This window comes from Toxorhynchites rutilus, chromosome 3 (genome assembly GCF_029784135.1).
Source record: "Toxorhynchites rutilus septentrionalis strain SRP chromosome 3, ASM2978413v1, whole genome shotgun sequence".
Lineage (NCBI taxonomy): Eukaryota > Metazoa > Arthropoda > Insecta > Diptera > Culicidae > Toxorhynchites > Toxorhynchites rutilus.
Genome location: NC_073746.1, coordinates 293,751,534 through 293,769,042, shown reverse-complemented (window position 1 = coordinate 293,769,042; position 17,509 = coordinate 293,751,534). Strand labels below are relative to the sequence as shown.

Sequence of the window (17,509 nt, the reverse complement as noted above, 5' to 3'; positions counted from 1 at the left end):
TGGATAGTTTCCTTTGGCAAGCAATGTTTTTATACCCACCCGGAAGCTTTCATGGTGATTTGCAATTAAAATCACTGCTACAGGATCGCGTGGAGCACTTCATTTTTAAATTTAGGTTATGATTTCTATGCTCATGAGTTTCTATGCTGGCTACAGAATGGCGGCCATCTTAAAAATAGTGTCGACGTCTGGTGGCGACTTCAAATTAGGGCCATAATTTGGGTCCCAAACTCGTGAGTGTAATTTCTATCAGATTAGAAGACACGAAGCCGGTTTTTGAATTTCAAAATTTGAATGAAAATTTTCACATCATGTTATTTAATTACTTGAGATACATATTTCTGACTTTCATTCAACCATATGGCTATATAATTCCAACATTGTTACTGAATTTTTTCATTATAATATAAAGTTGTCTTCATAAACAATTTTCGTATGAGACTTTTTCCCCAACTGCAAACAAAAATATTTTTAATTTAAACAAAATACTAATTTGATATGGAAAAGCTAATTTTTATTCATAATTTTAGTAATAATAATAAATTCCGACTGAAAATCGGCTATTCTTTGACGCTCCTCTAAACTAGTAAACGAAGCTCAATGGCGCCAACGCGGATCGCTGTTTCGAAGAAAACAAGTACTTTCGACGTTTGAGATGTTGGCACCAAAAACATGGCGGGTGCCATGCGGCTGGAAAATACCAACACACTGACAGCATAGATGATGCTGTCACACATGACCAACTTCACTAACATGTATCAGAGTGCCATCGATATCAACCTTGATGCGATAATTTATCAAAATTAACTGCTTTTCCCGTCAAATAGCTTACTGACGTCGTGATATTCTGAAAGAGTGAATCAACCATCGGGATCTATATATCTGCGTGTACACCTACGCGTGGCCCCCTATTTGTCAAGGATATCGGTGTCCGTGATGGAGGGGTTATCGTTAGTGTGTTCCCACGTTCCCACACCCACATGTAAGATTGTACCATTCTTTTGAAAATGTGCAATTCAGAAATGGTTGTGCAATTATGGGAGCATTGAACGTAGTGATAAAATAATAGCTTCATTAGTTCTGTATTCGCAATTCTTATCATAAACAAAGCAACTATTACTCGATTCATGCTGAAATTTTGGCTCGGTTCACATTCACAATCCACGGGGGGAATTGAAACCGAAATGCAGCTCAAAACCGAACAATTTCGAATCTGACGATGTTAATTACTGCAATTAGCGTAATTACCGTTTGCGAGAAAATACAATAGAGAATCAGGAGGGATAATCTGTGACACAATCCTGTGGTATTGATACGGTCGACCAAATCACGCTCTCGTGCCCGTGGAGGTGATATTTATCAGAATCCCGGGGCCTGCGGTTGTGAATAGTTCCAGTGGAGCGAGAGATTGTCGATCATTATCAGTTTTTTTTCCCGGACATGATGATTGTGATTTTTGTGACTTCCTTCCGTTCTTCGGTGGACTTCGGATGATGTGTCCCATAGCGTGATGGGAAAAGGGAGTGTTGTATCTATCAGTTATGACGAACAAACCGAAACTGCTAGGGAATATGAAAGCACGATATACATGTACACTGGAACCTCGATTATCCGCGGAGCAATGAAATAAATAATTAAAAATCTACAAATAAAACCCATTGCGAGCGCCAACAACAAGAAAAGTGCAATATGCCCTTTAATTCTAACGTTGAAAAAATTATAGGAGGTTGTGTCCAGGATACGACCGCATTGTTGACGTAGATCTACGCAGTTATTTTATATAAGTCGATTGTTTATAAGTTCGGATATTATTTTGTAATGCAGTGAAATTTTAAAAATAACTGTTTAGTAGAATGGTTAGATCGCCTTGAAATAGTTTTTTTTATTATAGAATCAGTTGACGATAATTGATTGATGATTCATTCTTGCCCTCGCAGAACAATACACTAGATCTTATATCGATCAGCTAGTGTATTGAAAATTCACCTCGAACGTTATTCCGGTGGCCTTTTTTGCAATTGACATAGACTTGGCTGCGGTCGATTATATACTTGTTGCACCAGCACCATTATTCCACGTTTCATAATTACATCAATATATCTTTAGCATGCTCCCTTGGCCGAGTGGTTAGCGTCATAACTAACATGCCGGGTGTTCGGGTTCGATTCCCGTTCTGGTCGGGGGAATTTTTCGTCAAAGAAATTTCCTCCGACTTGCACTGTGATCACGCGTATTCTAGAGCTTGCCACTCAGAATGCATTCAAGGCGTGTTATTTGGCATAGAAATCTCAACTAAGTACTAATAAAAATGACGCAAGTAATACTACGTTGAGACGGCGAAGTTCCTCTAGGAACGATAGTGCCATTGGAGAAGAAGAAGATATCTTTAGCATCGCATAGAAACAACAACAATGACAATACTTGCAAGTGTCAAACATCATGCTACATGTTATTTAGTATTGCCTCCGTGGAATCGCACCTTTAGGCATCGTTCGTACAATGTAAACCAAGTGCCACACAAGCGTTCGCCATAGCATGCATACAGAGCCATACATTGGTGGCTTGAAGCTACTAAGAATACAAAAACTTCTCATAATTTTACACTATTCTCATAAGAAACGCTTCTGTTAATATTACTGACCTCGAAAAAAGTTGTATTATTTTCTCATGCTCGAGATTAGCGCAGCTATCATTCTTAGTGGAAAATGTTTTGCTACTGGCAAGCGAAACCAAATTACATACAAAATTGCGGAACGACATTTACTCTCTTGGTGACTAAATAAACGAAATAAACTCTTTCTGTTAATCTCCACAACCATGAAAAAAGTAGCATTGCTTTATTATGATCAAGATTAGCGTAAGTGCAATCGTAGTTGAAGGCAGTTTTGCGACTGGCACGCGAACCCAAATAACTTATAACATTCCAGTACGACATTCAAGATGCTTGGTATTCCCCAAATAATAGCAACTAAATATACACACACTTATCTCCGATTTGCGCTCTTCTCAACAGCAGCCCTTTCTGTTAATATTGGTGGTCTAGATTAGCTTAGCTCTCATCCTTTGTGGAGAGAGTTTTGCTACCGTCATGCGAAACCAAAATTCCAGAACAATTATTTTCTTGGTGAGTCGACGATAGCCCAGCTTGATGATTCCCCACACAATTGTGTAGCTTAAAACTGTAATGCAATGGCGTCGGTATGATGCAATAATAGCATTGCCAGAGACATCAGCGCGTGAGTAATTTGGTCGCGTCCTCAGCTCAATCCGAAACGAAGACATGTGATGACGCAAACAATGTTCATTGTTTCGTATCTAGAACGATACTGAAAATTTGCCTCAGCGAGATCCACTGTTTATACTCTAGGCAAATATTCCCCTTCATTCTTCTTTTTTTCCTTCTTCTTCTTCTTCTTCTGTTGTTTTTAAGAGGCATTAAACTCTGCAGTTCATTCGCCTCTCATTCTTTTCCTTTATTCACGGAGACTTTAAATCTTACAATTTCCCCTTCGTTGCTCGTCGATAAGTAGCTCGTTATTGACAGCTCTGTTCGGGAAAGTATATAAATGGACAGAACAAATGTATGGAGGAATGGGAATGCTTCCAATTTTCATCAATTTAAACCACATACAGACTATGGGATAATAATGTATAGCATATCAAACAAATCGTAGAAAATTTCCGATTCGATTGGTATGCAAATCGTAAAAATCGGTTCCAACAAAAATAGTTATTAACGTTAACCTTATTTCATGAAAACGTGTCCTGTTTTCTGATTTGGCATCTTAAAACCACGAACAAAAACATACATTTTCTTACAATCAAAGTGCTTCCTTCGTTCATGCTACCGATTCTGCCCACCTGTCAAATTTCACCAAATATGTCCAAATCACCCCAACTTGTGCTTCAGCAGAACGGAGCGCTCTCTCATACTACGAATCTGGTTTAGAACTGGTGGTGCCGGGAAAACTTTACCGACTTTTTGGCCAAAGATGAATGGCCTCTCAGATCACCCGATCTAAACTCCTTGGATGACTTCGTATGATCATACATTTCTAGTCCAAATTTGAGACGAAAGGCCGACGGAAGTCGTGCGTGAAATCTGCGACAGGTTTGAAAAACGTTCGAAACTGGTTAAAACAGTTCAAAGTGGTGTTATTACGCAGCATATGTTTTTAATCATCAACATAATATTACCCTTGATTCATTACAATTTATATAAATAAAAATGATAGGCCAAATGTGTTGCTAAGCTCGAAACCCGAGGAACGAATCATCCGTTTTGAGCAATCTTTATTTTGATGTATTCGTCTTCGCCCGTAGAACAATGTTATGGAGAGAAAAATCAGAAAATTGTCGGAAAACTCTGAAGGAAGTTCGGAAAATTCGGAAAATTGATATTCCATATGTTTTACATTTACATCATGATCAGCGTTGTCGGTGCATCCAATGTTTGCGCTATCGAAATCGATCTTTGTTTGAAAGTGGAAATGTATTTTCAGGTGAAATAACGCACTGCTATATCTTCTATCTATCTGTCTATATACATTCATTCCATGCTAAACCGATATAGTGGTTCTCAGATTTGCGTGAAATTTTTTAGTTTTGTTCTTTATCGCAAAACATTTGACCCGTATTTTTTATTTTTTTCATTAGGGTGACCATTTCCATTATAAGGTTGACCGAAAAATCAACTTTTTCCTCTTTTTTGTTCTTTCCAAAAGTGACTTTTTTCAAAAATTCTTTAGAACTACTAGACCGATTCAGATGATCGACATATCAAATTAAATCTGGTCTTTTTTGAAAAAATACTATACCTGCAGAAAATTCGAATTCTGCTCTCGTTATTATTGATTGTATTCGTTTTTTATTGTTTGTATAGTCTCGGGATCAAAGGCGCTATATTTTTTTATATTTTTTGTGGAGAGCTGAGGATTCTCCAAATAACATATGTCGAAACCAGAGAGGTGTTTTTTTTTCGTTTGTGAGTTATGATTTTTCAAAGTTAACCGATGGTCCAAAAAACATTTTTTTTTACAAAATTAATTTATTACTTTTGAACTACTGGACCGATTCAGATGATCGATATATCATATTAAAGTCGAACCATCGGTTAACTTTGAAAAATCATAGTTGATTGTTGATTGGCTTTAATTTGATATGTCGATCATCTGCATCGGTCTAGTAGTTCAAAAGTTATGAATTTTTGAAAAAAAAATATTTTGGGAAAAACCGGTAACGGTAACGGTATTGAATTATAGAGACTTTAAACTCTGAGAGTTCATTCGTCTCTCCGAGTAGGAAAAAAGAGGAAAACTACCACTTTTCACGAAAATCTGAGAACCAATATATCGGTTTGGCATGGAATGGCTGTATACATAGAAATGTAAGGTCAAATGTTTTGCGCTTAGCAAGAAGATGGAATGGTCCGATTTCAGTCGTCTTTATTTTGTTGTATTTGTCTTGGCCCATAGATAAATATAGCGGATAGAAAAATCGGAAAATTTTCGGAAAACTCTGAAGGAAGTTCGGAAAATTCGGTACATTGAATACCCATATGTTCGAAAATTACATCATGATAAGCGTTGTTAGCTCATTCGATGTTTGCACTAACGAAATTGATCTTTGTTTGAAGGTGGAAATGAATTTTTAGGCGGAATAATGCATTCCTATCTATAAAAAAATGCCAAATGTGTTGCTAATCGCAAAATCCGAAGAAGGAAAGGTCCCTTTTGAGCCGTCTACATTTTGTTGTATTTGTTATGAGAAATTAGTCATGATGAGAAAAAGTTTAGAAATTTGTTCTAAAGAATTCATATCAAAATAATAATTTTGGGCGGAACGAAGTTCGCCGGGTCAACTAGCAACCAATAGAATCTGAATACCATACGTAAAATAATCAAGTTTCAATTAATATGAGAAAAGTATTGGACACGGTGTATAGTAATCATCATATCGTGAAAATTACCATTTCTACAAACCTCGCATATCGGCAGAGAACATAAAACTCAAACAAAACTAGCGGAATCAATATGGATCAATATGGTTAATAAAATCGGAAATACAATTTTTGATCATTATCTGGGATAATATGTCTTAGGATGTTGTGCATGCCAGTTGTAATGCTTCTCAAAAGCTTAAAAAAAATTAAAAAAAAGGAGAGAGATTTGATTATTACTCGTAAAATGAACAGAAGAAGATAGTGATATTATTTTTATTGTATAATAAGTTACACTGAGGGTTCTTTCTAAAAATTCTGTATACCCCAAACATATTTTGAATCCCTTGGCTCGGAAGAAAAACTTCTCAGAAACATGTTCTAGTGAACTGTTAGGGTCGATAAAAAAATATTTACACTAGAAATACATTATTTTATAAAAAATGAAAATCTTAACAGAAAACTTCAAAATAATCTTTTAATAGATCTAACAAGATAATCTTTTTTTATCATTGTAGGTGTGTAAAAACTAGATGCTCTAGAAGATATTTTGATTATTTTTTTCATGACAAAAAAATAAAAATCAAAAATATGTAATGTCTGGGACACAACCGGAGAGTCGTAAGACTAACCAATTCATCATGTTGCTTCTTATTCGTATTTTAGTGCAGATTTAATGTATTAGGCGTGTAACTGAATCCGTTTCCACCAGATGGCTAAAGGTGATATGAATAGTCGACGGTGACAACTAATTTTTTGCTGAAATATGAACTCATTATCGTTATTATTATCATTATTATTCGGAGGGAGAAGCCCACAAAAATGAGACAAACCTCATCTTTTCAGTATCTTACAGATGCTATTAAATACTACAGATACATTTACATAAACTTACACACGAACATATTCAAAAAAGTCTACATAAAGCAGCGATGCCGCGAAACTTACTCTCAACGAAAAGCTAATTCTAAACGATTCAAAGCCGCAGAATACACCCAAAAGAGGAGCCGATCTGGCGTAGTGGTAACATCCATACCTCTCACGCTGAAGATCACGAGTTCAATTCTCACTCCCAACATTCTTCCAAAATTGGAAGTAAAAAGTGACGAACCAGCCAAAAGTGTTGAAAGTCACTATAATACAGATATATATATATAAAAAAAAAACACCCAAAAGCAAGGAAATTATGTTTCATACGTGTTGAAGACGAGAGATACACATTTTAAGCTTTGGAGTTATTTCGTCTCTAGCTTCGAAAAAGGCCGATTTAGAAAACTTATTCTAAACTCATGTCGGCGTGGTCTGGTTCCTGGATAGATGGCTGCCAAAATCGTGATAAAACTTTGTGACAGCAGAGAAGTAGACGCTCCAGATTGTGCAGAGAAATTGTAACTCTTTGCTGCTACTATTGCTATGCAATTTGGAAGGTCCTGATGGTTGCAACGGGCACTGTCGTGATTTAAGGAAGGAGGAGTAATATTTTTCAACCAGGAACTTTGGTGGATACTCGTACATGGTTTGAGCGGGATTCTGTTCAAACGGAAAACTCGAGATAGCTTTCACATCCTTCAAAATGAATAGCAAGGATTACACACAAGCTCTGGAATCATCTCTGCTACCGTCGCAAAAAAATCACATTCCAGCAAGACAATACCGCTATTCATCTCAGCGAGGAAACTGAGCAATGGATTAAGGACTGGCTCACTCTCGAGACTTGAATCCTTTTGGAAATCTTTGGCAGATCTTAGTACGCAGAATCTACACTGAGCGAAAGCGGTACACTACGATTGATGAGCTCAAGGCCGCAATTTCGGTGACGGTGACGAAAATATTGAGAAATCCATTCGGCAGTATTTGGTGAATAGTATGCAAATTTTCCAGGTTATTCACCGAAATGACAGGTTTACCAATTATTAACGTGTAAATCTGCCAATTGTTTTGAACTTTTTATTGAAAATACTTATGAATTTTTAAATGGTCTTATGAAACTGGACAGAAACTGGAAATTAACATATTTAAGCCCAATAAATGAACAAACGATTATTTTGAACGAAATTCACGTTAAGTAAACTTTATTTTAAGCATTCGACAATGTATGAAAATATCTTGTTGAAATTCTAACAGAATATATTCAAAGTGGTCTAATAATAGTTGGTTATGGGTATATGATGAGTAAATTCTAACTAAAGCTATATGAGAGAACTTTTAAATCAAATATTGAATAAAGACGACTTTGAAATGAATCATTGATCGAACGTATTGAGTAATGTGTTGATAGTATTTTTTTTAATTTAAAACGTTTATTTTTGAGCTTGGGCTTGAGCTTAAGCTTGGGTAGACTGTACGATTCGTAGTTACTCTCCGTTATTGACCAGAACCATACAAATTGCACAAAGAACACACAGAATGACGCTTGGAACTAGCAAATCATTCTCGTTGTGCAATGTTCGGTGATTTGAACTTTAAATGGTCAGTAACGACGCCGGCCACGTCCTTACAGTCACCAGCGAAAGGGAAGGAATGTTAGTATGATATTCGCCACCCGAAGGCCAGAACGGTCGCCTCTACAGCGTGGTTCCCTAGCGTTTATCAAGGAAGGGATAGTTGTTAGTAGGTTATTTAAATCGTTTATTTTTACAGGAGAGAAATGTGTTGATAGAAGTACAATCAAATTCCAAACTAGATAGCATACAATGGAAATCTATCCTTCTCCTGCAATAGATACGATGCTGGCCACCTAAAACATGAATATGCAGCATTCCAGTTCCACCGTGGCGGACCCAAATTACTCATGCATTATTAGATCCCGTTCAGCGGTAAACCATAATTTGCGATTATTTCAACACTCGAATGTGAACGAAATCCAATAACTGCTCGTTTGTCCATATGGAAGAACTCTCATCGTGCTGCTCTCTGGAATATAATTTGCATTTGCACGGGGCGATAATTGCGTTTTGAACGTTTATATGATGCGATAATTTGCTATAATTAAAATGAAGCACTGGCTGCGTAATTGAAATACTTTGGAGAATATTTCTGATGGAGACGCCTGATAATACAAGAGTGTTTATTCTGCAATTTAATCACAATAATTGAATGCTGAGTGCACATACACACACATTTCCCTCGCGCTTATTTCCCGCTGTTTCCCTGTCATTGTTGTATATTTGAACAATATATTTGCGCTCTGGAGTCATGGTAGCATCAAAGTTAAATATACACTCAACAATCGTTTATATTCATTCCCTATGCGTGTGGCCCCTTCTACATTTCCCGTTTGCCATTTTCCCTCGTTCCGGTTGTTTGTGTTTGTCAGTGAATGGATCCGCAGTGTCGTTCGATCCCTCGGAACAATCCCAATTCCAATCCCTTTATCTTTCCTCCATTTTCCCGCGATATAACCAGCCAAAGATGTAACTATTTCCTATCTTTCTTACTGAACTTACAGCACTTACAGTTACCGGTTCGATCTAATTTTCCAAGAAAGAAACCTTCCGACGTCTTTCAGATCAATCCGACCAAATCGAACAAAAGCCTGACTGACCCCCGCTGGGCAATTATCCTTCTCTCTTGCAGCGCGGGAAAGCGAGCGAGAGTGAGAGGGATTGAGAAGGGGAAGAACCGTAGCTAATAAAAGAGACATTTGAGGAACTGACGGCGGCGGCGGATGCAACGGGGTGGCGGTTAGATCTCGACCATTGTCCGACCATTTTGAAACAGGTTTCCCGGTTCACGTATCCCCCACCGGAACCGAAACCGCTGGCCGTAGAACATGAAACATGGCAAAACTTCGTCATTACAGGTGTTGTTGTGTTACGGTTTTATGTTTGGTTTCTTGTTTTGGTTTCCGATTTTTGGTTTGTGTTTGCGATCTGCTTTTGGGTTTATTGATGTACAAGCGTATAGTTTTTCGAATAGTTTCGAAGGATTGTGCATTTTGTTCAACTAAATTTTCTTATGACACGTGAAACATCGTTGAAGCGAGTCACTGTTTCGTTTAGCTTTGTTGGTTATCTTACGCACAGTATTCTAGTTGAACGCGGCTTTGATACAGTTTTTTGAGTTGAGTTTTCAAGTACGCCTTAGAAAATGCATCACGAAAAAACAACATAGTTTTAGCACGCATTGCATTTTGGTTTAACGTTCAAGCGCATGGTTGCACACGCAAGAGTCATAGTTTTTTGAGTAAAAATGATACACTAACACACGAAAACAGATAGTGCTTCGAGTTACTGTTCTGATTAAATTTTCATAATACACAGAGTCATGTAATTGTCCGTACAGCGGCACCGAAAATGGATTGAAGCGGTTGCTCATGTATCTCTCTCAAATTTTCCTCAAAACAAAAGAACCAAAAAAGTTATAGAATTCTTCTATTCTCAAAATGAAATTTATATAACTGGATAGTTCATACTCAATCAGGAAATTAAGTAAGTAAGAATCACAAGTAGCCACCATTAACCCGTTCAGGACCATAAGATGCCCTAGACTAAATATTCAAATACAACACAATATTTTAGCTATTGTGAGTAAAGGGTGTGTCACATCAAATTGCATCACGAAAAAAACGCTGTAGAAATTCGCCCAGTAGACCGATCCTTTTGAAAATTTTAGACAGTGCTCTAGCGTCGTGAGATTAACGAAGCATATTTTGTAGCCGACAACCGCCGTCAACGTGTATAAGGTTGGTCATTCCCATGCTTGTCGATCGCTTTTGTATTCTGGCTCTCATATCAATTTCCTGTCGGAATTCATGGTGAGAACTCTCGCCGTGATCAAGCTTCCTGCCAACATTTCAGTAATTGGAATCGGTGGCGTCAAATCCCACTTTCGACAGAAGGTCATCGTTATAGTTTCACTCAACTACAGTCTCTTTAATAAAAAGATCCAATCCTGTCTTACACCCAGAGTAACTGGGTCCGTTCAGTCTACCAACATTGACACTTATAACTGATGTATTCTAGTAGGAATGCAGTTAGCGGATCCATTATTCCACACCCCGGGCAAGATGGATATGCTCATCGGAGCAGTGTTCTTTTTCGAATTCATGATGCAAAGCCAACTGCATCTCAACCATATCCTGTCATTTATATATGAGGATCGTTCGTTACCGGATTCTGCGAAGAACAACCAACGAAGATGTATTCCCACGATCCCCATCAGGCCATTCAACGATTCTTGGGTACTGAAAATCTCGACAGCACGAATAACAAGAAATTCTTTCTCGTGTGTTGAAGCGAGAACGGCAGATTCGTCGAACAACTTCCATTCCGTGATTCGGCTTTCGACCTTCCTAGCAATCGATCACTCGCCTTGAAACGTTTCTCCCTGATCGGACGATGTCTGGTGTGTCAGCCACAATCGGATCATCAGTATAGTTCATTCGTCTAGGAGTACCAGGATCTCGAACACTGTAAGGCCGATAAACAGCAGATCCTCCGGCCATACAAGTCTTCTATCTCCCTCACCAAGCGGTGTTTAAGCCATTGAGCACCACAACGAAAGTTAGGGCAGTGTTTGACGGCACTGATAAATCATTGCTCATCACTCAACAACATGTTGAAAATAGGTCCAATAGTGCAAAGTGACTTATGTGGAGTTGACTACCGTGATAAACGATGCTACATCAGTTTTGTACCTTACAATCAGAACTCTGAACTCGTACCAGACGTGGTACAAGACGACTTCTGCAAAAATACTTTTCAACTGAGGAACCAGAAGAAGATCGTGAGCTCATGTTCTACGTAGGTTATTCAGATGATGGTTCTACGTAGATGATTCATCCACTAAAGTTGATCGCCTGTGGGATTCAACTCAAGATGACTTATGGATCGCCGTTTTCAAACTAATTAGCGACAAGCCCATCTCCATGAGGTACGTCTTCAGTGAGTACGTCGCAACGATTTTCGACCTCCGAAGATTTGTGTCGCCTGTGTTGGTGCTAGCTAAAATATCTATGTAGCGTATCCAATCGACAAATTTCGGGTGGAATGATATTCTTGACGTTCGCTACGATATCTATGGCTTTGCAGATGCGTCTGGCAAGGACTATGGAGCTTGCCTCTATCCTGACTGTACAACAGCTGATGGATCTGAATCTGCTCGTTTGATATGTTCTAAAAATGCACGGGTCACCGAGATGTCCATCGCAAGGAAGAGGCTGTGCGCTGCTCTACTGTTGGCTCGCCTGTCGGTCATGGTGCTGGCAGCCATAAAATCAACATAATCGACAGTGTAAGTTCATACACAGATAATCAAATCGTACTATCCTGGTTGGAGACATCTATCCTGATGAGTGAAGATCTCAGCATCGACGATTCTCTGTCCATTCCAATTCCAGATGAAGAGCGTCAAAAGAAATCTAATCGCCGTATCATCCGTCACTGCAAGTGTTCTACCGATTTTGGAAAGACCAAAAAACTTTTGTAAACTGCATCCGTATTACGATACATCAGAAACTTGCGTCATCCAAAATCAGACCGAAATTTGAAGCCATATTTTTCTGTCCCTAAAATAAGGAAGTCGTTAGAATGCATCGTCAGCTTAGTTCAAACTGTTGACCTGTTGGCCTCAGTCCGATTTTGGATGACAAAGGTCTTCTCAGAGTTGGAGATAGCCCTCGAAACCAATGGCAACTAAGGAAGGATTATCAGCATACATCCGGGAAGGGATGCGATCGTTAGAGTGGCAGTTGCGGGCTAAATTATTCCTCCATTCCCCTTTGCGTGTCTCAAACGAAGATTTTCTTCATGACCTATCATCAGTGTCCTAACAGCAGCCTACCATCACCTTCACGGTGTTCACACAGTAAAACAAAAAAAGAGAAATCGTTCTTTGGAAGTTTTCCTTGTCCCTTGACGAAATTCCCCTGATCATTATCATCATCCCTCCGAGGCTTATCGAGTCCACTTGCGGAAGTTGTCGAAGATGGGAAGCGAGACATGTGAAAAAATTCAGCACACTCACGTTGAAAACTCAGGGTGGTCAGGAGGAATTATTGCAGAGGTTATCAAATTTCCAAAATCGACTGTGAGTACCGCAAGTACCTGCGCAACGATGCCGGAAAACATTGACGATGCGTACAAGCATAGAACATAACCGGAAACTACGAGCGAAGATTATCAGCGCAGTTGGGAATATACATGGATCTCCTGACGTTATTTGGCGAAAAGGTTCACTGCGGTGCACAGTATAGTTCGGCGAATCTGTATGCGAGAAGGATTCCGGTCGTACTTTGCCAGCTAGGATCCCATCCCAAAACGTGCAAAGGAAACTGTACAATTAAGCTCTGACCAAGTATAGTGTTTTTCATTTCGGGATTCCGAAAGTATACAGCCCTGCGCTGACAACCGTTTGACATAGCTGTCAACCAAAGCGTCATATCGTTAGTTAAAGGTCTGCAGTTTAACAATATGGATCGTTATAGCATCGCACAACGTGTTAATTTTGTTAAATTATACTATAAAAATGATGAAAAACCGGCAAATGTTTTTCGAGCATTACGGACGGATTTTGGTCGTCATGGACGGCCTACAGAGCACACATCGCTAATGTAGTGCGTAAATTCGAACAAACTGGATCCGTAGCGGATATTGTGAAACCTGTGCATCATCGTAATGTGCGTTCGGCCGAAAATATTGCTGCTGTTGCTGCCAGTGTGGAGGATGACCCGAATGTTTGTTGAGAGGGCATTGCATCCGCGAAAAGTCACCAAACAGTCACCATTATGGTCGGGTGGAGTCATCGGGCCGTATTTCTTTGAAAAAGAGGACTGCGAGACGGTAACTGTGAATGGTGAGCGCTATGGGCGTATGTTAACCGATTTTTTTTGCCACAAATTGAAGATATGGATACGGATGACATGTGGTTTCAACAGGACGGCGCCACGTGCCACACAACACGACCGAACATAGCCATATTGCGAACGAAATTTGAGGTACGCATAATTTCGCGTTTTGGTGATGCGAATTGGCCGTCCAGATCATGCGATTTGAACCCACTAGACTTTTTTTTTGTGCGGTTATGCGAAAGACCTTGTCTATGCCAACTCTCCGCAAACTCTTGAACATTTGAAAGACAACATTCGTGAAGTTATGACCGAGATACCGCCCCATATGTGCCGAAAAGTCATCGAAAATTACTTGTTCCGGATCAAGGTGTGCGAGGAAGCCCTAGGTGGAAATTTGAATGATGTTGTATTTCACACATAATGGCATAAACCAAACTTTAATTTGAAATAAAAGTTTCATCGAAATTCGAATTCTAAGTGTGTTTTATTTCCATTTACTTTCGGAATTTAAAGTTGGAAAACCCTGTACAACGGATGTATTTTGATGGACGATGAAGCATATGTTAAAATGGACTTTGGACAAATTCTGGATCAAAAATATTACCTTGCTAAACGTAAGAGGGATTCTCTGGGTATGTTAGAATCTGAGGGGTCCAAAATGAAAGGGGTGTAAGTGACATCATCGATTTCTCCACATCGACTCTCTCTTTTGGTCATAACTTAGCTGTAAACACATTCCCAACTATTTTTGACAATGTGAATGACAGGTAAGAGCCTCATCAATCGGATTCTATAGCAAACCCAAATTGGAAAGTTATTAACTATTAGCTATTAACTATTAATAGCTAATAGTTAATAACTTTCCTATTAACTAAAGAAAAAGATTATGAAGAGAAATCGATGAAATCGCTTACACCTCTTTCCTTCTGAGCCCCTCAAAATTAGTCTTCGTAGATAAATTTGCTCACAAGTTGATAATTTGGCAAGTCTATAGTTGTGTAATGAAAACAAACGATTTCATCACTGGAGCAACTATGAATGGTCATCTTTACAAGGCGAAATGTTTTCAGAAGATAGTTTTGCCATTCATTTGATTACACGAAGGTATCGTGAAGTTCTGACCCGACTTAGCCAGCTGCCATTACAGCCGGAATGTCATGTAATGATATAAGCAGAATAATATTGATATCGTTGGAAAAAAGGCTGAATCCACCAACTGCTGCAGCTTTTCGTCCAATCGGGAAATATTAGGCAGTTGTCGAGCGTAAATTGAACATGTATGGCAAAACAATAATTTGATATGGAAAAGTGGTGGAAAAAGATAGCAGATACGGTTGAAAATGAGGGGCTTAGAAGGAAAGGGGTATAAGTAACATGGTCGATTTTCTCTTCATTGACGTTCTCTTTTGGTCATAACTTAGCTGCAAACGCATTCCCAGCTTTTTGACAATGTGAACGATAGGTTAGAACCTCAATAATCGGCTTCTATAGCAAAATGAAGCTGAGTTTTTCACGAAAGAAAAAGTTGATGGAGAGAAAATCGATCAAGTCACATACACTCCTTCCATTCTGGGCCCCTCAAATATAGGGAGATGGGTGTAAGACGGACATGTTAAAGATAGCTTCAATTGTCTCTTTGGAGACTCATGTTTTCCAAAATAAAAAAGCAGTTTCTTACAGTTCAATATACTAGTTTTCGAGATAATTGACCAAATGTTTTATAAAAATGTTTTTTTTTTCATGAAATTCAAACAAGCCGAAAATAAGAACATTTCTATCGATGCGGGTATAATGGCCATGTAGTGGGGGGAATATGGACAGGTCAATAATATACAAAGCATAGAAATTTATCGCTCGCGAGAGGAATAATTTCACTCTTTCTCAGTGTTTGTGCGTCCAGTAACTGAAATAGAACAAATAGAGAAAGCAATATAAAAAAGAGTTCAATGTTCTTCCCTTCACTTTCAATCATATTTTCTAGATATGTGTGTTTTTTTTCAGATTTTTTCAGTGTACAAAAAATATTTTTTTTATTTTTCCAAAGGGTCTGGCTAAGTAAGGGAGTAAAAAGTGCCCCCTAACTAAATCATCAGCTGTAAGGAAAATATTGTATAGGGTACTAAATAAAACATTTTGGCAGTAGTACCATGTATTTGAGTCCTTATGGTGAAAAATTAACCTTTTCTTTTTTTTTTCACGCCATTCTTATAGCTTTAAAACAAAAATAAGAAAAAAATACTGAAATTACATCTTACTAAGGTGTATCGGTAAATATCTTCAAACAATTTTTTCATAAAAAAATCTAATAATAAAAAAATAAATATTCGGTACAAAAAAATGTTTATATAACTTTGAGACCCACTTCTGCTCTAATTTTTATTTAAATTCATTCGTATGTGTATTATTTTTTACATGTGGCGTAATTTTATCCTGAATTTTCAAGAGCATTGCGAGACACAACAATTATTTTCTTCTGCATCATTATTTTTATTTTGTTGAAATCGTTTATTTAATTGTATTCGTGGTTTTCAATTGTAAGATTGAAATAAAAAAATAATGATAATTTGGATTTTTTAAAGTGTTATTCTCATTGATCCGAATGATCTTTTTACAAGTACTTTATTTTTTGTCACAGAGCTCTGTCGTACTGTTGACTCCTATGAATTTGGAAAACCATCTAAATCCAATGTAAAGATAATCTCATATATTTTAAGATACGACAAAAAAAATATTTGTACAGCGCAATGCTCTAAATATACCGGCGAAATTTTGAGAGATAAAATACAAAATTTAAATAAATATCAGAGCAGTACTGGGTCGCTGAATCCAATATAAATTAAAAAAGCCCAAAGGACAAAACAATTTTTTTTCGCGCAATCCTCTTAAAACTTCAAGAAAAAATTACGTTACATGTGGAACAAACATCACATACTTCTTCTTTTCTTGGATGGCACTAACGTTCCAGTGGAACTTTTGCCTTCTTAACGTAGCATTACTTGCGTCATGTTTATTGATACTACTTGGGTTGAGATTTCTATGCCGATTAACATGCCTAGAATGTACTCTGGAGTGGCAAGCTCTAGAATACGCGTGACCTCTGTGCAAGCCGGAAGAATTTTTTTGACGAAAAATCCCCCGGCCAGAACGGGAATCGAACCCGAACCCCCGGCATGATAGTGTGGGACGCTAACCACTCGGCCACGGGAGCAAACATCACATACGAACGCATTTAAATAAAAAATTAGAGCAAAAGCATATAAAATATTTTTTTATATTTTTTTTCAAAATTCCGAAATGCCTGAAAATATACATAATTTTTGTACCGCGAAAAACTCTAAAATCCTGAAAAAAATCACATGAACCTAAAATAGACGTAGAAAGAATTTAGATACAAACTAGAGTAGTACTGAATATCAAAATAAAAAAAATTATAATTTAAAATAAAAATATAAATTAATTTAAATTTTTTTTTAATATTTGAATTGATGCAAAAATTGTTTGAAAATATTGATTGATACACCTTAGTAAAATGTACTTTCGGTATTTTTTTCATATTTTTGTCTCAAAGCTATTGAGAATGGCGTGAAAAAAAATTAAAAGGTGCATATTTCAACATAGATCCTATGGTGTACCATATAAGGACTCAAATATTTGGTACTACTGCCAAAATGTTTTATTTAGTACCTTATACCATATTTTCCATCCAACTGATGATTTGGTTTGGGGGTATTTTTATTTTTTTTTTTATGTTTTATTTAGTAGCCTTTTTAAATTACATCTAC

General features: G+C 37.7%; 1 protein-coding gene across 8 annotated transcripts in view; it reads left to right on the top strand.

The window, feature by feature from the left end:
• LOC129775051 (uncharacterized) overlaps window positions 1-17,509 on the top strand; it is a 423,013-nt gene that overhangs the window by 190,459 nt on the left and 215,045 nt on the right. For 5 of the 8 annotated variants that reach the window (XM_055779239.1, XM_055779236.1, XM_055779233.1 and 2 more), the window contains exon 2: window positions 9,387-9,740. The exons of 1 other annotated variant lie outside the window; for it this stretch is intronic. In XM_055779239.1, the coding sequence (XP_055635214.1) occupies window positions 9,718-9,740 (23 nt within the window). In that variant the 5' untranslated portion in view covers window positions 9,387-9,717. The remainder of the gene's footprint in view (window positions 1-9,386; window positions 9,741-17,509) is intronic. 2 more of the 8 variants (XM_055779235.1, XM_055779234.1) reach the window with 2 other exon arrangements.